Source organism: Mustela erminea, chromosome 11, assembly GCF_009829155.1.
Source record: "Mustela erminea isolate mMusErm1 chromosome 11, mMusErm1.Pri, whole genome shotgun sequence".
NCBI classification, from domain to species: domain Eukaryota; kingdom Metazoa; phylum Chordata; class Mammalia; order Carnivora; family Mustelidae; genus Mustela; species Mustela erminea.
The window spans coordinates 4,888,976-4,905,349 of NC_045624.1; the positions used below are offsets into that span (position 1 = coordinate 4,888,976).

General features: G+C 42.1%; 1 protein-coding gene across 19 annotated transcripts in view; it reads left to right on the forward strand.

Moving 5' to 3' along the window:
• Window positions 1–16,374, forward strand: part of KMT2C (lysine methyltransferase 2C) — a 270,498-nt gene that overhangs the window by 233,263 nt on the left and 20,861 nt on the right. For 13 of the 19 annotated variants that reach the window (XR_004276659.1, XM_032303952.1, XM_032303959.1 and 10 more), the window contains 6 exons: window positions 2,168–2,246; window positions 3,801–3,864; window positions 5,770–6,002; window positions 8,561–10,240; window positions 14,843–15,055; window positions 15,763–15,927. Coding sequence is in view for 18 of the 19 variants with exons in the window: in XM_032303952.1 (XP_032159843.1) it covers window positions 2,168–2,246; window positions 3,801–3,864; window positions 5,770–6,002; window positions 8,561–10,240; window positions 14,843–15,055; window positions 15,763–15,927 (2,434 nt within the window). In the remaining variant the exon portion in view is untranslated. The remainder of the gene's footprint in view (window positions 1–2,167; window positions 2,247–3,800; window positions 3,865–5,769; window positions 6,003–8,560; window positions 10,241–14,842; window positions 15,056–15,762; window positions 15,928–16,374) is intronic. The other 6 variants (XM_032303964.1, XM_032303965.1, XM_032303966.1 and 3 more) reach the window with 2 other exon arrangements.

A 16,374-nucleotide genomic window follows, 5' to 3' on the forward strand; every position in this document is an offset into this window, starting at 1 on the left:
CAATTGAGAATCTCTGTCAGTAGAGTAGACATGGGGCCTCAGTGTAGCCTAATTACCTTGTTGAAGAACTGTTTGTCACAAAAAGAATTATGGATGATTATGGAACTGAATACAAAACCTACATGAATTTGAGATAAACATGTTATTTCAGGTAAACGGGGAATCCTTAAAGGTATAGTTCTTTCCAGTTGTTGAAATATTTGGAAGTGGTCAAGGAACACTGTTGAGATCAAAGCAAAAGTAGTTTCTCATGCTTTTCATTCTTACACAGCATCTATTAGCATATTTCCTCTATCACAGGGGTTTTTAAACTTTTTTGTCATGAACATTATTGACGTTCTAGTGAAGCCTTTGAATTACTTCTCAATATTTGATATGCAAAACCAAAAAATGTAGTATTATAAGGAATCAATTATATTCAAAATACAGTTATTTAAAATTACGGTGTGTGTGCTTCGTAATGCATTAACACATTTAGCAATAGGTCTAATAACTACCATTATTTCATAGTATGTAATGATGAACCTAAGTGACCAAATTAGGTACGTGTAGCAACTTTTGTTATGAAAGGAGTGCGAATTCTACTGGTGATAAAGTCATGGCACTGCTAATAATAGTGTAGTTTGCTGCTGTAGTGAAAATAGAAGGAAAAGTTCATTTCATTTCAGCACTTAGTTTAAAGTAGGGACCTCAAGTTAAAAAAAAAAAAATAGGAGCCTCAGAATCAGACCCCTGGTCTTTCAGCATGGGCACCTCTACCAGGGAGAGACACATTGGTACGTTAGTTAATTTATAGAATATTGTTCACTTTTCTGCTAAGTGCTTTGAAGAAGAGGAGATAGTCCCTCCCTCAAGCTGGGTGCTGTGGTGACTGAGCATGATAGTGAGTGGCATTGGGATCCAGAGATCATTCCAGATCAGGGCTGTTGTGGGAACAGGAGGTTGATACATAAATTTAAAAAAAGGAAAAACTGAGTAAAAAATTAAAAACCATATGTTCTAAACGGTAACAGTACCCAAGTATTAATATGTAATATTTGATATTTAATTTGGAAATTATGCTTGTTATATCAAAGCATTTGGTAATTGGAGGAAGTGTTTTCATTAAAGCAGTAATGTTTCTATGAAGTTTTTATAGCTCTAATTAGAGTAAGTCACATTTTGCCAAACATTTTTATTTATTTCTTGAGAGAGAGAAAGGGCGTGTGCTTCCGGGGGTGCGTGGGGCAGAGGGAGCGGAGAAGAGCATCATTCGCAGGCTCCAGGTGCCGCGCTGGGCTCTTACCTCATGACCGTGAGGTCATGACCTGGGCCAAAATCAAGAGTCAGACGATTAAGGGGCCGAGCCCCGCAGGCGCCTCCAGCAGACATTTTTAACCATATAGCCTTGTTCTTGGTTAGTGACTAATTTTTGATTTGCCTTAACATGAGATACAGAAATGCACAAAAATGTATAGAACTTTTAAGTTGAGATACATTTTTTGTTTTGAAATACAAAGTAAGCTACTAATTATATTCTTATAAGAATAATTGACTTAGTATATATAGTTTTTGGTGTACAGCCATAGTAATTGGGTATTTCTCTACATCATGAAATCACCGCCACACTAAGTCTGGTGTCCGTCTGTCACCGTCCAGCACTGTTACGGTGTGAGTGACTGTGTTCTCTGTGCTTTACGCTCTCCCCTCCCTGTTGCTTACTCATTCCTGTTTGGCAGCTGGAAGATTGTATCTCTTCATCACCTTCACCCATTTTGTCCATTCCCCCACCCCCTGCCAGTAAAAATTGGGACAAGAAATAATTTTCTAAGAATGTATGTAGTAAATGAAGACTTGAATTAATTGTATTTTAAGGCGTAGTAGGTCCTGTAATCGAGTGGGAAACCCCAGGAACAGCCTAGCTGGCTTCCTGTCCCAGCTCCTTGGTCCTTGGGGAAGTTAAGTAACCTCTGAATCTCCTGTCACCATGGATGCGGGGAGAGGGAGTCCACACTTCTGAGCTGCAGGGGAAGGACCCGAGGGGGGCACACAACCACGATGTGGGGCTGTCCTAAGTGGCTTTGATGCCACTGCTCACTCTCCCCTGGAAGAGGAGATCGTTAAGCACTTACAATAGTTTTCACTCTAAATGCGTGTCATTTTGATGCTTAGAACTTCCTTTTCACAGGTTCCCCTTTATGGGCCAGTCGGTGGCGGGCTCGCAGAGCGGTGAAGGTCAGCGTCTCCTGCCCCCGGCAATCTCCCAGGTACTGCTGCTTGTCACTCGTCACCCGAGAGGGGACACTTCCCTGGGTTTCTCACCAAACCCTACTCTTTAGAGTGAGTCCACTTTTAGAAAACAGTAGAAACCTTAAAACATTGTCAGAGTACATTTTCGGCTCAGCAGAAATAAAGACATTTTCCTACTTTCTAAAGGAAAACCACACTGAGGTGAAAAAATAGAGTTTCCGAAAAGGACCTCTCTGTTTATGAGTTAGAAAGTTACTTGGAGGAAAACCAAACGCTTCAGGTTTTGGGTTTTGCTTTTATTTACTTTCAACTCTGCAAGAACATTTTCATGTCCTACATTTTGGGATTAATCCATGACACGTGGAACTGCGAAATACAGACTCAGGTCATTCTCCTTGGCTGTCGGTAGTCCTGTTCTGCTCTTTAGTCCTTGGGATAACTTAGTTTTTAAAGATATTTTCCATTCATAATAATCAGATTTTTAAGTGTAATATTTAAATGTTTAGTGTCAAGCAATGTCCAGAAAAGTAGAACTGTTCATTTCATAAGGTGCTTTTTTTTTCCAAGTTACCTGCCTAGAAAAAAAAAAAAGGAGAAAGCTACTTACTATATGTCTTTTGAAATTTTCTTTTTTGCTGTGACAGTTGTGCCTTACATTTACTATGCTGATAATTATATTCTTTTCATTATTAAAAGAAGAGAGAGGCACCATCTGATAACAGTGGAGAAAGCATAGACTTCATAGCGGAGTTTAAAAAAAAAAATCTCAGTTCCACTATGAATTTACTGTGCAACATTGGGCAAGTTCTTTAACCCGTTTTCTGATCTGTCAAATGTTAACCACCTGCTTTGCACTATTATAAGGATTTCATGAAGTGTTCTGGCTGCTAGTAATGTTCAGAATTGTTACCTGCTGTGCAGCTCATGTCTAACAGAACTTGTAACAATAAATGTTATTTTCAGAGTTAATTTTATTTATCAGAGTATTGCCAGGGAATTGTTAGGTTAATAACTATTTATTCAGTCTCCCTGGAAGAAATAAGATACTTAATTAGAAAATAAGACTAATATTTTAAATAATTGTATATTTATTTTATTATTTGTGCATGTTAGGGACAGTACTTCTTGTTTGTAAGTAACTGTGTTATAGAGTGAATTTAGTAAATTTGGAACCCATATTTATATCTTAATTACAGAAAAAGCCAGGTAGATTTCATCAAAAAGTGGAATTTTATGTGGGTCTCTAGCTAAGTACTAATGATATTTGACTTGCCCTAATATCATATTTCTGATGAGTAATCCCTTGCCTCAAACATACTTGTTTTTCAACTAAAGTCTGGAAAATAAAACAGTTCAGAGATAGCTTTAAATTTTCAGAAATTAGTTTGTCACTACAACGTTCGTTCTACTTTTTTGAAAGTTCAAAGCTTTAAAGATGTCTTAGGAAATTAAGGGGGTTTTTCCTTCCATTTCTTTTTCTTTCTTTTTTTCTATTTCTTTTTTTTTTTAAGTTTTTTCCCCCTTTAACTGAAATGTGGAATAAACCTATTTGTAAATTTTACTTATTTTAGGATGGCAGTATAACACATCAGATTTCTAGGCCTAATCCTCCAAATTTTGGTCCAGGCTTTGTCAGTAAGTATAAATCTAATAAGTTATGTGTTCTCTGGGGATTGCTTGTTTGCGCTATATTTGTGTTCTTCTTAAAAAAAAAAAATGGAGTTAGTGTAGATGTGTTATTTGAAGTCGAAGTGCCCTCATCTTTTATGGAACCTCACTGCCCTGTTAGACGTCTGTTCCTGAAGGCATGTATTTCATTGCTCTTTTTCTGTGTGCATGAAGAACTCTAGTTAGAGATCAATATTTTAATACAGAAAAACGGTCTTCCCCATTCTCTTCAATATTGTTGCTGTTTTTATATACAGATTGGGCACTTTACAACCTGTAGAATTAAACCACTTCTTGTTCTAATGACTGTCTGCCTCCGTGACGAGGACACTATATGGGAACAACGAAGGGAATGTGCTTAGAAATAAGTCGGGTTAGCAGCACGGTGTGCAGGCCAGGGCTGCAGGACGCCAGAGTCCTTTCTGGTTACCTTCAGGGGTCCCAAGGTGGTTCAGGATAGTGTTTACAGTTCTCCCCAAACTGAACCTTTCTGAAATCTTCAGACTGTTTAGCTAACTTTTTTTTCACCATTATTTTTCATTTTGCTCACCTCTGCTCTCCTGGTTCCAGAAACCAGAAAGGCTTTCCTTGCGGTAGGTCTCATTCTACCAGAAGCAGAACTTCTGAAATCTTGTGAAAAAGCCTGTTCTTGAAAAATGCCCTTCAAATTTAGTAGAATAGATTTCAAGTTCATACATGTACTGGAACTTCTGGGTTTAGGAACAAACCCAAAGTCTAACCTTTTGAAATTAACCCCTGTATTTAATCATAATTATAATTTGAGCACATATTTGCATTAAAAAGTGTACTACTATAACCAACTGGCTTTTTCTGGCTTTATTGTGCCCATTGGCATTGGTTGGATTCTTACTGTAATGACGATATTCTGTTATCATTGATGTAATTTTTCAGCTAATGTCCTTCTTGGAATTGTATTTATTCATTTCTTTGTCTTATAGTGAGTCAAAAAGGTATATCTTGAATTTTACTACCATAAGATACTTTTTTTGTTGTTGTTTTTTGTTTTTGTTTTTTTTGTTTTTGGGTTTTGGCATCAGTGACGTAAAGTGCCCTTAAAGAATAAAGAAAGAATATTGGTACAAAATGAAGAGATACAACTATTTGGGGAGATATTTATGACAGTCATAAAAATAGAAAAGATTTTACCTGGTTAATAATAATTCCATACCTTTGCTTATTTATAGAAATATAAATTACAAAATTCATAAAAGTTACAATGTTTTTAACTTATGGATTTCCTTTATAAAACATAGACTTCATGTTGGTCCCTTCTAAGAGTTTATGTTCCCTTCCTCAAAGCTTAGGATATTTTTTCACTATTAAGAAATAGGTAAAACCTTATAAACAGGAAAATTAGCATGGGAAATGATACCTAATCCATGCATTGGTAATAGTATATACCTTTGTTCTTCAAAACAAAACATTTCAAAAAATGTCTTAAAAAAAAAAACCCAAATATATATATTCTGTAAAGGCGAATCAATACAATACACATATAACTTAATAGATAGGCTGGTATGTGGGTTAGAGAATTTCATAATTCAGTAGTGAAAAGCATTCCATTAGATAAAAGTCTTCTGTTTTTCAAAGATTGGATTTACAGTATTTCTAAGTATGAAGTTAACAACGTGTACTAAGAATATGCATTTTTGGTTTCCTCAAATAAATACTTTTCCAAAGTCTCCTATTTGATAGTTACATTATGGTCTAATATTTAGTATTATGTTTTCATGACACCCATTACAAGGTCATGGTGAAACTGCATATCCTTACAGAATGGATTTGTGTAACTTCTACATTGTTAGATCTTTTAGGAAATTAACACAGATGAATTTTTCATTTTTTGCCTAGATGATTCACAGCGTAAGCAGTATGAAGAATGGCTTCAGGAGACCCAACAGCTTCTTCAGATGCAGCAGAAATATCTTGAAGAACAAATTGGTGCACACAGAAAATCTAAGAAAGCCCTTTCAGCAAAACAACGTACTGCCAAGAAAGCGGGGCGTGAATTTCCAGAAGAAGATGCAGAACAGCTCAAGCATGTTACTGAACAGCAAAGCATGGTTCAGAAACAGCTAGAACAGGTAATTTGAAGCATTCTGGGTGTTCTTTTTCATCTGGGATGTTTTTATTATTTCTTCTCAATATTTCGGCCTTAAAATACATAGGTATATTTTACGTAAAAGATGTATTCCTGAAAAATGAACCCCCCCTTTTTTTTAGATTTTATTTATTTATTTGAGAGAGAGTACATGAGCACAAGTGGGGTGGTAGGGAAGGGCCGAGGGAAAGGGAGAAGCAGGCTCCCCACTGAGCAGAGAGCTTGGTGCTGGGCTTAATTCCAGGATCACAACCTGACCCAAAGGCAGACACTTAACCCTCTGAACCGCCCAGGTGCCCCAAATGAAACCATTTTGCTTTTACCTTCCATTATAAACCAAATGCTTCCCAAAATGCTCATACTGAAATAACAGTTACACTTAAAAAGAAGCAAAGTTTAAATTTTTATTTAAAGTACAATAAGAGTGGTGTTCAAAATGGTTTAAGACCCATTCGTAGGGATTACCCAAGTGAATTAAAACTTGGGTTTGCCTAAAGACCTGTGTACAGGTATTTACAGCAGCTCAACTCACACAGTCTCCAAAAACCGGGAATAGCAGGTATCCTTCAGTGCTGAGCAGTTGAACACATTGTGATGTGTTCCTGCACTGAAGTAGGACATGGCAGTGAAAAAGAAAAGCTGGACGGACCTCAGGAGCCTCTTGCCGAGGGAAGGACCTAACCTCAGAGGGTTAGGTACACATTCCACTTACAGAACATTCTTGATGTGGCAGAATGACAAGGATGGACAATGTTCAGTGATTGCTGGGGCTTAGGGTTGGAAGGAGGGTCTGACTCTATAGGGGTGACATGACATTTTTGGGGGTGAAAGAACTCTTCTGAATCTTGACTGGGTGATGCCTACGCTAATCTCTATGTGTGATAAAGCTCATAGAATTGTACACCCAAGAAAATCTGTATTTCTTTTGTCAATTTTAATTTTTTAAAGAAAAATGAGAAGTAATCCAAATATATTTTTTTAATTTTATTTATTCATTTGACAGAGACCACAAGAGCAGCAGGTAGAGAGATAAGGGGGGAAAGCAGGCTCCCTGCTGAGCAGAGAGCCCGATGCGGGGCTCGATCCCAAGACCCTGAGATCATGACCTGAGCTGAAGGTAGAAGCTTAACCCACTGAGCTATTCAGGCGCCCTGATCCAAGTGTTAAGAGTAGAAAGGGAGGAATCCAGGGTAGACTGACGTAATGAACTTGGAGTGCTGCCAGCGTACCGAGCACTCGGGTGAACACATTTCCATACGTTGTCTTCCTAACCTTCTCTCCAACTTTCTGAAGAAGCTGGTATTGTCACCATTTTACACAAGAGTCTCTTGAGTGATCACAGTGGTGGGGACATGTGGGCTTCTAACTGATGACTGGGGTAGGGTTTTTTTGGCTCAGGTGTCTCATCTCCAAGCGATAGCTACCACAATTACGTACCAACAGTAAGGTGACTGTAATATAAACCCTGTTGTTTAAAACTAGGACAGTTCTGGAATGAGACAGTTCTTCTTTCTAAATTTACTCTGTGGGTCCATGTTTGTTGCAAATAAAGTTCTTTTAATGATAGGTACTTCTTATAAAGTAATTTCAGCACTTTTATTGCCTCCGGTGTCTTTCTACAAATTTCCTCATCATGAGAGCCTGGCTTTTGCGTATCCATGGATCAAATCCTATTTAGAAGCTAATACTGTCCTTGGAAAATGGAACACATTGCCTGTGTATAGTTGCCACCAATCCAGTGCAATCTCATTAAGATAGGCAACTGATAACATGATTAAAAATATTTTAAAATGTCATGGGGAAAGGTGTGGATGACCCCCTTTCTGTATTCCTAATACTGTTCTGGGTACTTTCTGTGTACTCCCTGTTGCTTCCCCAGTCCCACGGTAATTCTTCAGCTCCAGCCAGGCACCTGGTCAGGAAAGAAGAAAGAGTTATACAGCTGCTGGAGACCCAGCAAAACCATTATGTGTGGAGAACATGCTAGTCCGTTTGAGAAACTGAAGAAAATAAGCTTGAAAACACGAGAACTGCTGGGCTCGGTGTCCCTCTGTAATAGGCATCCTGGATAGCACCAGGCATCACGTCCCCCCTTAGGAGGACACAGGTTGCATCTTTATTGAGACTGGTCCATAGCATCTGGAACATCGTTATGGCATAAGGGTTTTTGGAATGTATTAATTGGACACAAGTCAGTCATTATATTAGTAGCAGATTAGGAACTTTTCAAAATATTACCTCAGGTTTTTTTTTTAGAAGTTACAATTTGAGTATGTGATCCCTTAAATTGGAAGAGTTCCACCCATGCAGCCTTTCTGATGCGGGGCAGGATCACGTACTCAAATTGTAACTTCTAAAAAAAAACTCTGAGGTAATATTGATCGTTTTTTTTGTGATTTTGGCCACTGCCTAAGCAAAATAAAATACTTCTGCCTCTGCAAGATGCGCTTTATACATAACCCCACCATAGGCGCCAGCCAGCGAGCGCATTTGACCCTGCGGTGTAGATACACGAGTAAGCCTGACTTCCTGTGCTTCCAGATCCGCAAGCAGCAGAAGGAGCACGCGGAGCTGATCGAGGACTACCGCATCAAGCAGCAGCAGCAGCAGCAGCAGTGCGCCATGGCCCCGCCTCCCGGGCTGCCGGGCGTCCAGCCGCAGCCGCCGCTCGTCCCGGGCGCTGCCCCGCCTGCGCTGAGCCAGCCCGGCTTCCCCATGGTGCCACAGCCGCTGCCGCACGCAGCGGTCATTTCGGGCCACGCTAGCCCTGCTAGAATGCCTGGCTTGCCGGGGTGGCAGCCTCCCAGTGCTGCCGCCCACCTGCCCCTTAATCCCGCAAGGATGCAGCCTCCTGTCGCCCAGTTACCAATACGAACTTGCACACCGGCCCCGGGGCCGGCGCCCGGGGCGAATCCACAGAGTGGACCGCCACCGCGGGTGGAGTTTGATGACAATAACCCGTTCAGTGAAAGCTTCCAGGAACGGGAACGGAAGGAACGTTTGCGAGAACAGCAGGAAAGACAACGAATCCAGCTCATGCAGGAAGTAGACAGGCAGAGGGCTCTGCAGCAGGGCGGGGTGCAGCCTCACGGCCCGCTGCGCTCCCAGATGCCGTTCTTCGGTTCCGACCTGCCCTGTGACTTCCCCCCGCCTCCCAGGCCCCATCAGCAGTCCCCACAGCACCAGCAGCCGATGGGGCCGGGCTCGCAGCCGCAGAGCGTGCCGCCGGCGCCCATGAACTCCCCTCCCGCTCAGACTTTCCTGCAAACCGCTGAGCGAAGGCAGGTAGGACCGGCCCCCTTCGTTCCTGATTCACCCTCAGTACCTGGCGGAAGCCCGAATTTCCATGCTGTCAAGCAGGTGCACGGAGGGCTTCCCGGGGCCGGCTTCCCGCAGTCCCCCGTGCGGCCTCCGTTCCCACCTGCCCTCCCTACGGCCCCTGCGGTGGCTAACAACAGTCTCCCTTGCGGCCAAGACCCTGCCGCCACCCATGGACAGAGTTACCCGGGGTCGGCCCAGTCTCTCATCCAGTTGTATTCCGACATAATCCCCGAAGAAAAAGGGAAAAAGAAAAGAACAAGAAAGAAGAAGAAAGACGAGGATGTGGAATCCACCAGGGCGCCGTCCACCCCCCACTCCGACATAACGGCCCCACCGACCCCGAGTGTCTCAGAAACTACCTCCACGCCCACGGTGAGCACACCCAGCGAGCCGCCGCCGCAGCCCGACCCGGACTCGGCCGAGCCCGGCCGCCCGTCGACTCCGGGCACGGCGGCCGGCCAGCAGGGCGTGGAGTTGGAAAGCAAGCTGCCCCACGGGGACTTACCGCAGGGAACCCCAAATCCGCAGACGTGTGCCAACCCGGAGGCAGAGAAGCTCTCCGTGGAACCCCCTGCCGCCGCCGAGGAGACCACACCAGAGTCGGTTCAGCCGCTGCAGCAGTGCCTGGGCCAGGACGGCCCTGAGCCGGGGGAGCAGACGGGGAGGAAGGCCGAGGAGAGAGCGGCGGCCGGGCCCGTCTGCTCAGGGCAGAGTCCTCCCCAGTCTGCTGGGGCCCCTGCTGCCAAGGGAGAGTCGGGCAATGAACTTCTGAAACATCTGCTGAAAAATAAAAAATCATCTTCCGTGTTAAGCCAAAAACCTGAAGGCAGCTTTTGTTCTGAAGAAGACTGTACAAAGGATAACAAACCAGTTGAGAGGCAGAACCCAGTCGAAGGATTGGTAAGTGTGCTCCCTAAAAACCACAAATCCCGTTTACTGTTTGTTTTCAGTTCTAGCCGCAGCAGATCGGTGCCAGCCACGATACTAATTTCAACAAGGTTTTGCAGCTTTTTACTCTAAAAGACAAACTTTAATTTTGTTGTTTATACTTCTGAGGAGCCCATGTTTTGACTCCCACCCTTAAACCATTTTAAGTAATAATTTGCTTGCTTTTTATTCAGAAATCAAAGACATGTACTAGTAATGCATTTCATATGTGACATGTGGCTGTCAGCTGATGGTCACTGCATTGAGATGATCTAACTAACTGAAGCAAAAAGTGAACGTCTGTGTATCTTTATTGCAAATAAGTATGCAATTTCCATTAACATCTTTGGAATGCAGAGGATAGCTCTGCACCCATTCATACCCATGGGGACTCTCAGGGCTCTCAGGGTAACCCGTTTTGGGAATCAATTGTGTTACAATGTATTAATACTTAATTTTATACAAATGGAATCTTACATTATTTTAAGTTACTATTTTATCTTTATAGTTTCCCATGTATTACTGTTCTGCCCTTTTTAAGGTACAAAACACTGAGTTTGCCTTTTTTTTTTTTTTAATGGATGAAGAGGTACTTCGTAAATATACCTATACAGGATTCCATGCCCTGCATTTCCCTGAACTGCCTTAAGCTCTCAGCCAGGCTGGGTTTCCCGCGCTCTCACTTCCTTGCCATCCAGAAGCCACAGTGCCATTGCTGCGTCGTTCATAAAGCTTTCCCTATAACACTTCTCATTGGGATTTGACAATTTTCATTTCTTTTTTTTTTTTTTTAATAAAGATTTTATTTATTTTTTTGACACAGAGAGAGAGAGAGATCTCAAGCAGGCAGAGAGGCAGGCAGAGAGACAGGAAGGGAAGCAGGCTCCCTGCTGAGCAGAGAGCCCGATGTGGGGCTCCATCCCAGGATGCCGGGATCATGACCTGAGCTGAAGGCAGAGGCTTTAACCCACTGAGTCACCCAGGCACCCCTACAATTTTCATTTCTTTTTTTTTTTTTAAGATTTTATTTATTTATTTGACAGAGATCACAATCAGGCAGACAGGCAGGCAGAGAGAGGGAGAGGGGGAAGCAGGCTCCCTGCAGAGCAGAGAGCCTGATGCGGGACTCGATCCCAGGACCCTGAGATCATGACCTGAGCCGAAGGCAGCGGCTTAACCCACTGAGCCACCCAGGCGCCCCCAATTTTCATTTCTTAATTGAATGGGCTGAAGTGGTACATTTTGTTCAGATTTTCATTTTTAAGGTTGTTAATGAAGCCATTCTTGTAGCAAGTGTTCTTGCTCTTTGTTTTCTCTTATTTGGGTGTTTGACCATTTTGTAGAGTTTGGCTGCTGCCTTGATAGATTCAGTTAACTTCTGTAAACTTTAGTGGTGACATTTTTTCAGTCCTATTTGTCGCCATCAATTTACCCAGTCTCTAACCACTTTCTCCACTGCATTCTGTCCCCCTAGGAATACCTAACTGCTTGCAATCCCCTTGAAGGCCTTTCTGAATTCACCTTTCCATGTGGGGCCATTTGCAGCTGTTTCTGCCAGTTGCTATCCTTTCTTTTTCACATCTGGCCAACGTCTTCTTTTCTTTTACAACTCAGTTCTAGAATCATCTTCCCTAGACCTTTCTCAGCTCAGCCATTTGCAGGTGCGCCGATGCACATGTGCTCACATAGCAGTCTTTAGAATACCACTGCAACAGCTTCTTGAAGAGCAGAGGCTATGTCCTGAGGACCTTTGTATTCTCAGTACTTAGTATAGTATTAGCACATAAGTACCCAGTGTGTGGGATTGAAGTCTTAGTACTGATGATTATGTTATATAGAGAGGATGTTATGATAGAAAAAGGAGTGAGATCACTTGTAGATGTATACATGTTTGGACTGTGTCACATATTCCCATATCCGTTTAGGAGGGTGGCAAGGGGTCGGGTGCCTTATTACTAAGGGTAATGGTGCCTTACCATATTCCAGGTAGGTATCCTATGCTGAGCAATTGCCTGAGATATCATTTAGTCATATGTCAGGAACACTTACTACCCCCAGTTTACAAATGATGAAATCCCATTTACTTTCTAGTCACATGACAGGCAAAATTACTGTGGCGGTAGTTGGGTAGACCAAGTTTTCATCCATGCTCAGTCTGCTTATTCACATGTGAGTTGGGGTTAGGAGAAGAGCACCTTCCTGGTTGCTGTGCAGTGAGTGGTAGGGCCTTCCTGGGAGGTTTAGGAGGGTCTTCCTCAGCCTGTATAAAGTTCATGTGTCATCACTTACCAGAAGGATGGTCGGGACATGTTCGGCCCTTTCTGTACCTTGATTTCCTCATCTGTACACAGCCGGAGTAGTAGTATTCCCTGTTATGTAGGGTTGCTGCAAGGATTAACCGTTAAAACACATTCTGCTGGTAATGTCTGGAAAAGGTACATACCTTTGACCTACTGATTACAAATTGAGGAATCTGGCATAGGAATATAAAATTCTAAAATATGCAAAGATGCAACCACATGCATAGCTAATGTTCTATTAATGAAAAAAAATGAGAGAATTTCAGAGAAAGTAAGTTTAGTACAGTAGTTACTGATTACATTATTGTTTCTTTTTTTTTTTAATTATTGTTTCTTTAAGCTATATCTGAAAGTGGTTTTTTTTTCTCTTTTTTTGTTGTTGCAGCCACTAAAATTTATGCTATATAAGGATGTTTAATATCATGGGAAACAATGTGTCAGGCCACTAAAATAAAAGAATACAAAGTGTGTCCATTGTGTTTTAACACAGTGTCTGTAGGCATAAGTAACATACTGAACACAGATACATTAAAATGTTAACTTTTTATCTCAGGCAGACATTTGGATGATTTTTTAACCTTTGTGCTCTCCTGTAATTAGAAGTATTCTTTGAAATGTGGTAATGCCTGCTTTTTACGGTAGTTGTGAGGATTAGAGATAATGTCTGCAGTGCACTTAAAGTGCTTGACCCAAACGTACTTAATAAACAACTACATTATTAATCTCTTATAACCCAATAAGAAATTCTTAGGTCCTTGCTACTCAAAGGACAGCCCTTGGGGATCAGTAGCATTGAGCTCACCTGGGAACTTCTTAAGAAATGCAGAATGTTAATCTGCAGCACAGACTTTCCAATCAGAATGTGTTCTTTAATAAGAGCCATGGTGATTCTTCTGCATATGAACATGGAGAGGGGCAGAATTTGAATATATCAGCATCACCTAAAGGGCCTTGTTGAAACACAGGGTGCTGGGCCTCACTCCTAGAGTTTCTCCTTCAGGAGGTCTGGAGTGGGACCAGGGAAGATGCATCTCTGACGCACCCCACCCAGGAGGTACTCCTTTTGCTGCTCTGGGACTGCTTTTTTGAGAACCATTATCTCGCCCTGGGATGCGTAGTCTGAGCCTGCTTGGACATTTTACCCTTTCTGTTTGAGCTTAGAATGGCTTTTACATTTTCAAATGGCTGAAAAAAAAAATCTAAGGAGTAATATTTCACAACATGTGAACATTATATGAAATTCAAGTTCAGTGTCCATGGATTTAAAAGTTCATTGGACCACAGCCACACTTGTTCTCTGCTGAGTGCTCTGCCCGGGCAGAGAGTTGAGTGGTTACGACAGGTGCTGTTTGGACTACAGAGCCTGAAATGTTACTGCTGGTCTGTTTACAGAAAAAAATGTTGCCATGCGTTGTCCAAGCCATTTAGAATAAAACCGGAAACTGTAATCTTCAAGCCCTCAAAGTGCAGAATACATCAAAATACATGTAGCAACTCTAGTTACCTATCTAACAAAGTATAACTGTAACATTTAAAAACAATGGCCCCTAAAAATATTTCCATATTAATAGGTATTGACAGCAGTACCTTCTAGAACCTCTTCAAGGACTGGTTTATTCTCACTTCTTCTTAGCCATTAAGTAAAGAGAAAGGTTTAAATAAAGGGGCAGGGGCACTCATTTGCTAGCATACGTGTAGCCCCTCTCATGGACTTTAAGTATAGAGCCGTTATTACCCAGTCACATTTGTGACCGTGAGCTAATTTGAATGTCCGGCCTTGTTTATTTTTACTGATCCAAGGCTAGCTGTTCCTCTCAGCGAAGGTGCATAGGCTATGGACAGACCTTGTATTTCACCCATTCCTAAGGGAAACCCAAAAGAACTCCCCAGGACCGCAGTGCAGGGGCTGTCGTGGGCACCTGGCCAAGAGCGCATCTTCCCCACAGTCTCCAGAGAGCAGGACCAGGGAGCGCCGGTCTGCACTGGCACCTGGTGGTCCCACCTAAGGAGTAATGCTTGCTCTGAGATGGAGAGTAGCCACATTAAGAATTCTGGTCTTTCTGCAAGCTTTGCAGCTTACCAATTTCTGTACTTGAGAATAGTGTTTGAAAAGGGGATGATCACTCAGAAAACAGACCGTAAGAGGCCACTGCCTTTCCCCGACTCATAGTACCCGTTAGGAAGGTGCGTCATGGGACAGGACTGGATGAGCATGAACTGCAGGGGCCGGCGCGCGCACAGTCCACTTACCTCTCGACCTTTCCAATTACATTAGCGAACTTTGGGGGCTCCAGTGCAAGGTGGTTTTGGATGTGGCAACAACCAATTGCCAAAAACAGATGGAGGAGGTGAAACCAAGAAACCTCGAAGCAAACGGACTCAGAGGACAGGGGAGAAGGCTGCACCTCGCTCCAAGAAAAGGAAGAAGGATGAAGAGGAGAAACAAGCGATGTACGCCACCGCCGACTCCTTTACCCACCTGAAGCAGGTGAGTCGCTCGGAGCAGCTCCTTTAAAAAGTCAAGTGAGGCGTCAAATGCGTTTTCAACCCTGTTAAACTGAAATTTTCTTTTATCGCCATATTTCCTAAGTAAAGTAATTATAAAGATAAATGATGTCTCAACAAAGAGTCTAGTAGATTTCCTGATTGCAAGCAAAACCGCACCATATCCTATTGGCACCCGAAAATGGCAGTAAGGCAGATGGATTGGTAGGTGACGGTCAGGATTTACTTGTGGTCAGAAGGAGCAGCCTCAGCACCAAGAGAAACTGTCTGTGTTACTTGTGACTCTGGATGCAAGGAAATGCAGCTGCCGGTCTCCCCGCAGTAAACTCTGTTCTTACACCTTTGTGGTTGTCACAGAAGGTGGGAGACAGCCCCTAAGAGTGCCACTGGGGGTCCCTGGCCTCCCTTCATGCCCTGATTCTTGCTGAGCAAAGATAAGGAACATGTTTTTCTTGTTAGATGCCTGGTAGCATCCCTTTAAGACAGATGAGAGTAAAGCTCATTTTTAAATATATCCTAGAGATTCTGTGGTCTCTCTCACTTACTTACTCTAGCATTTTGATACTCGAAATTTTTAAGTCTTGTTTTTGTCAAGCCTTATTGGACTAAGTTGCCTTGGGTCTTAGAAAAGTTGCGAAACGCTCTGTTTTGTTGACCGTGTACATTACTCTTCAATGTGTTTTTTAATAGCAGCTCTCTCTGCTCCCTCTAATGGAACCAATCATTGGAGTGAACTTTGCGCACTTTCTTCCTTATGGCAGTGGCCAATTTAATAGTGGGAGCCGACTTCTAGGAACTTTTGGCAGTGCTACCCTTGAAGGGGTTTCGGATTACTATTCTCAGTTGATCTACAAGGTATGTTTCTTCGCCAAGGTCTTACCTTGCTTCCTCTTTGGATACCATATCAGAATTGGGAGAGCTTGTCTTGTTTTTCCATCTAATCTTCGAAGTTTCATTTAAACTTTATTAGTTCAGCTAAAAGGTAAAAATTTCCCTGGATGAAGAGTTTCTAACATAAATATTTGTAATTTTTTATAGGTAAGAATACAAATAGTGAAGAACATCCCTTATGTATTTCCATGGTAGAGAAAATACCCGTTTTCCTATAACCTTTATTAACTCTTTAAAAAGAATCCAAATACATAGTAAATAGAATAAAAGATGTAGTTAGCAGTTTTCCCTGGAAAATGAAATGAAAAAAATTGAAAAGTGTATTTTGTCTAATGATTTAGGTAATAATTACAACTAGACAGTAATTCTTAAACTAAAATACCAAACTAACTCAAATTTATCTTTTGGGGT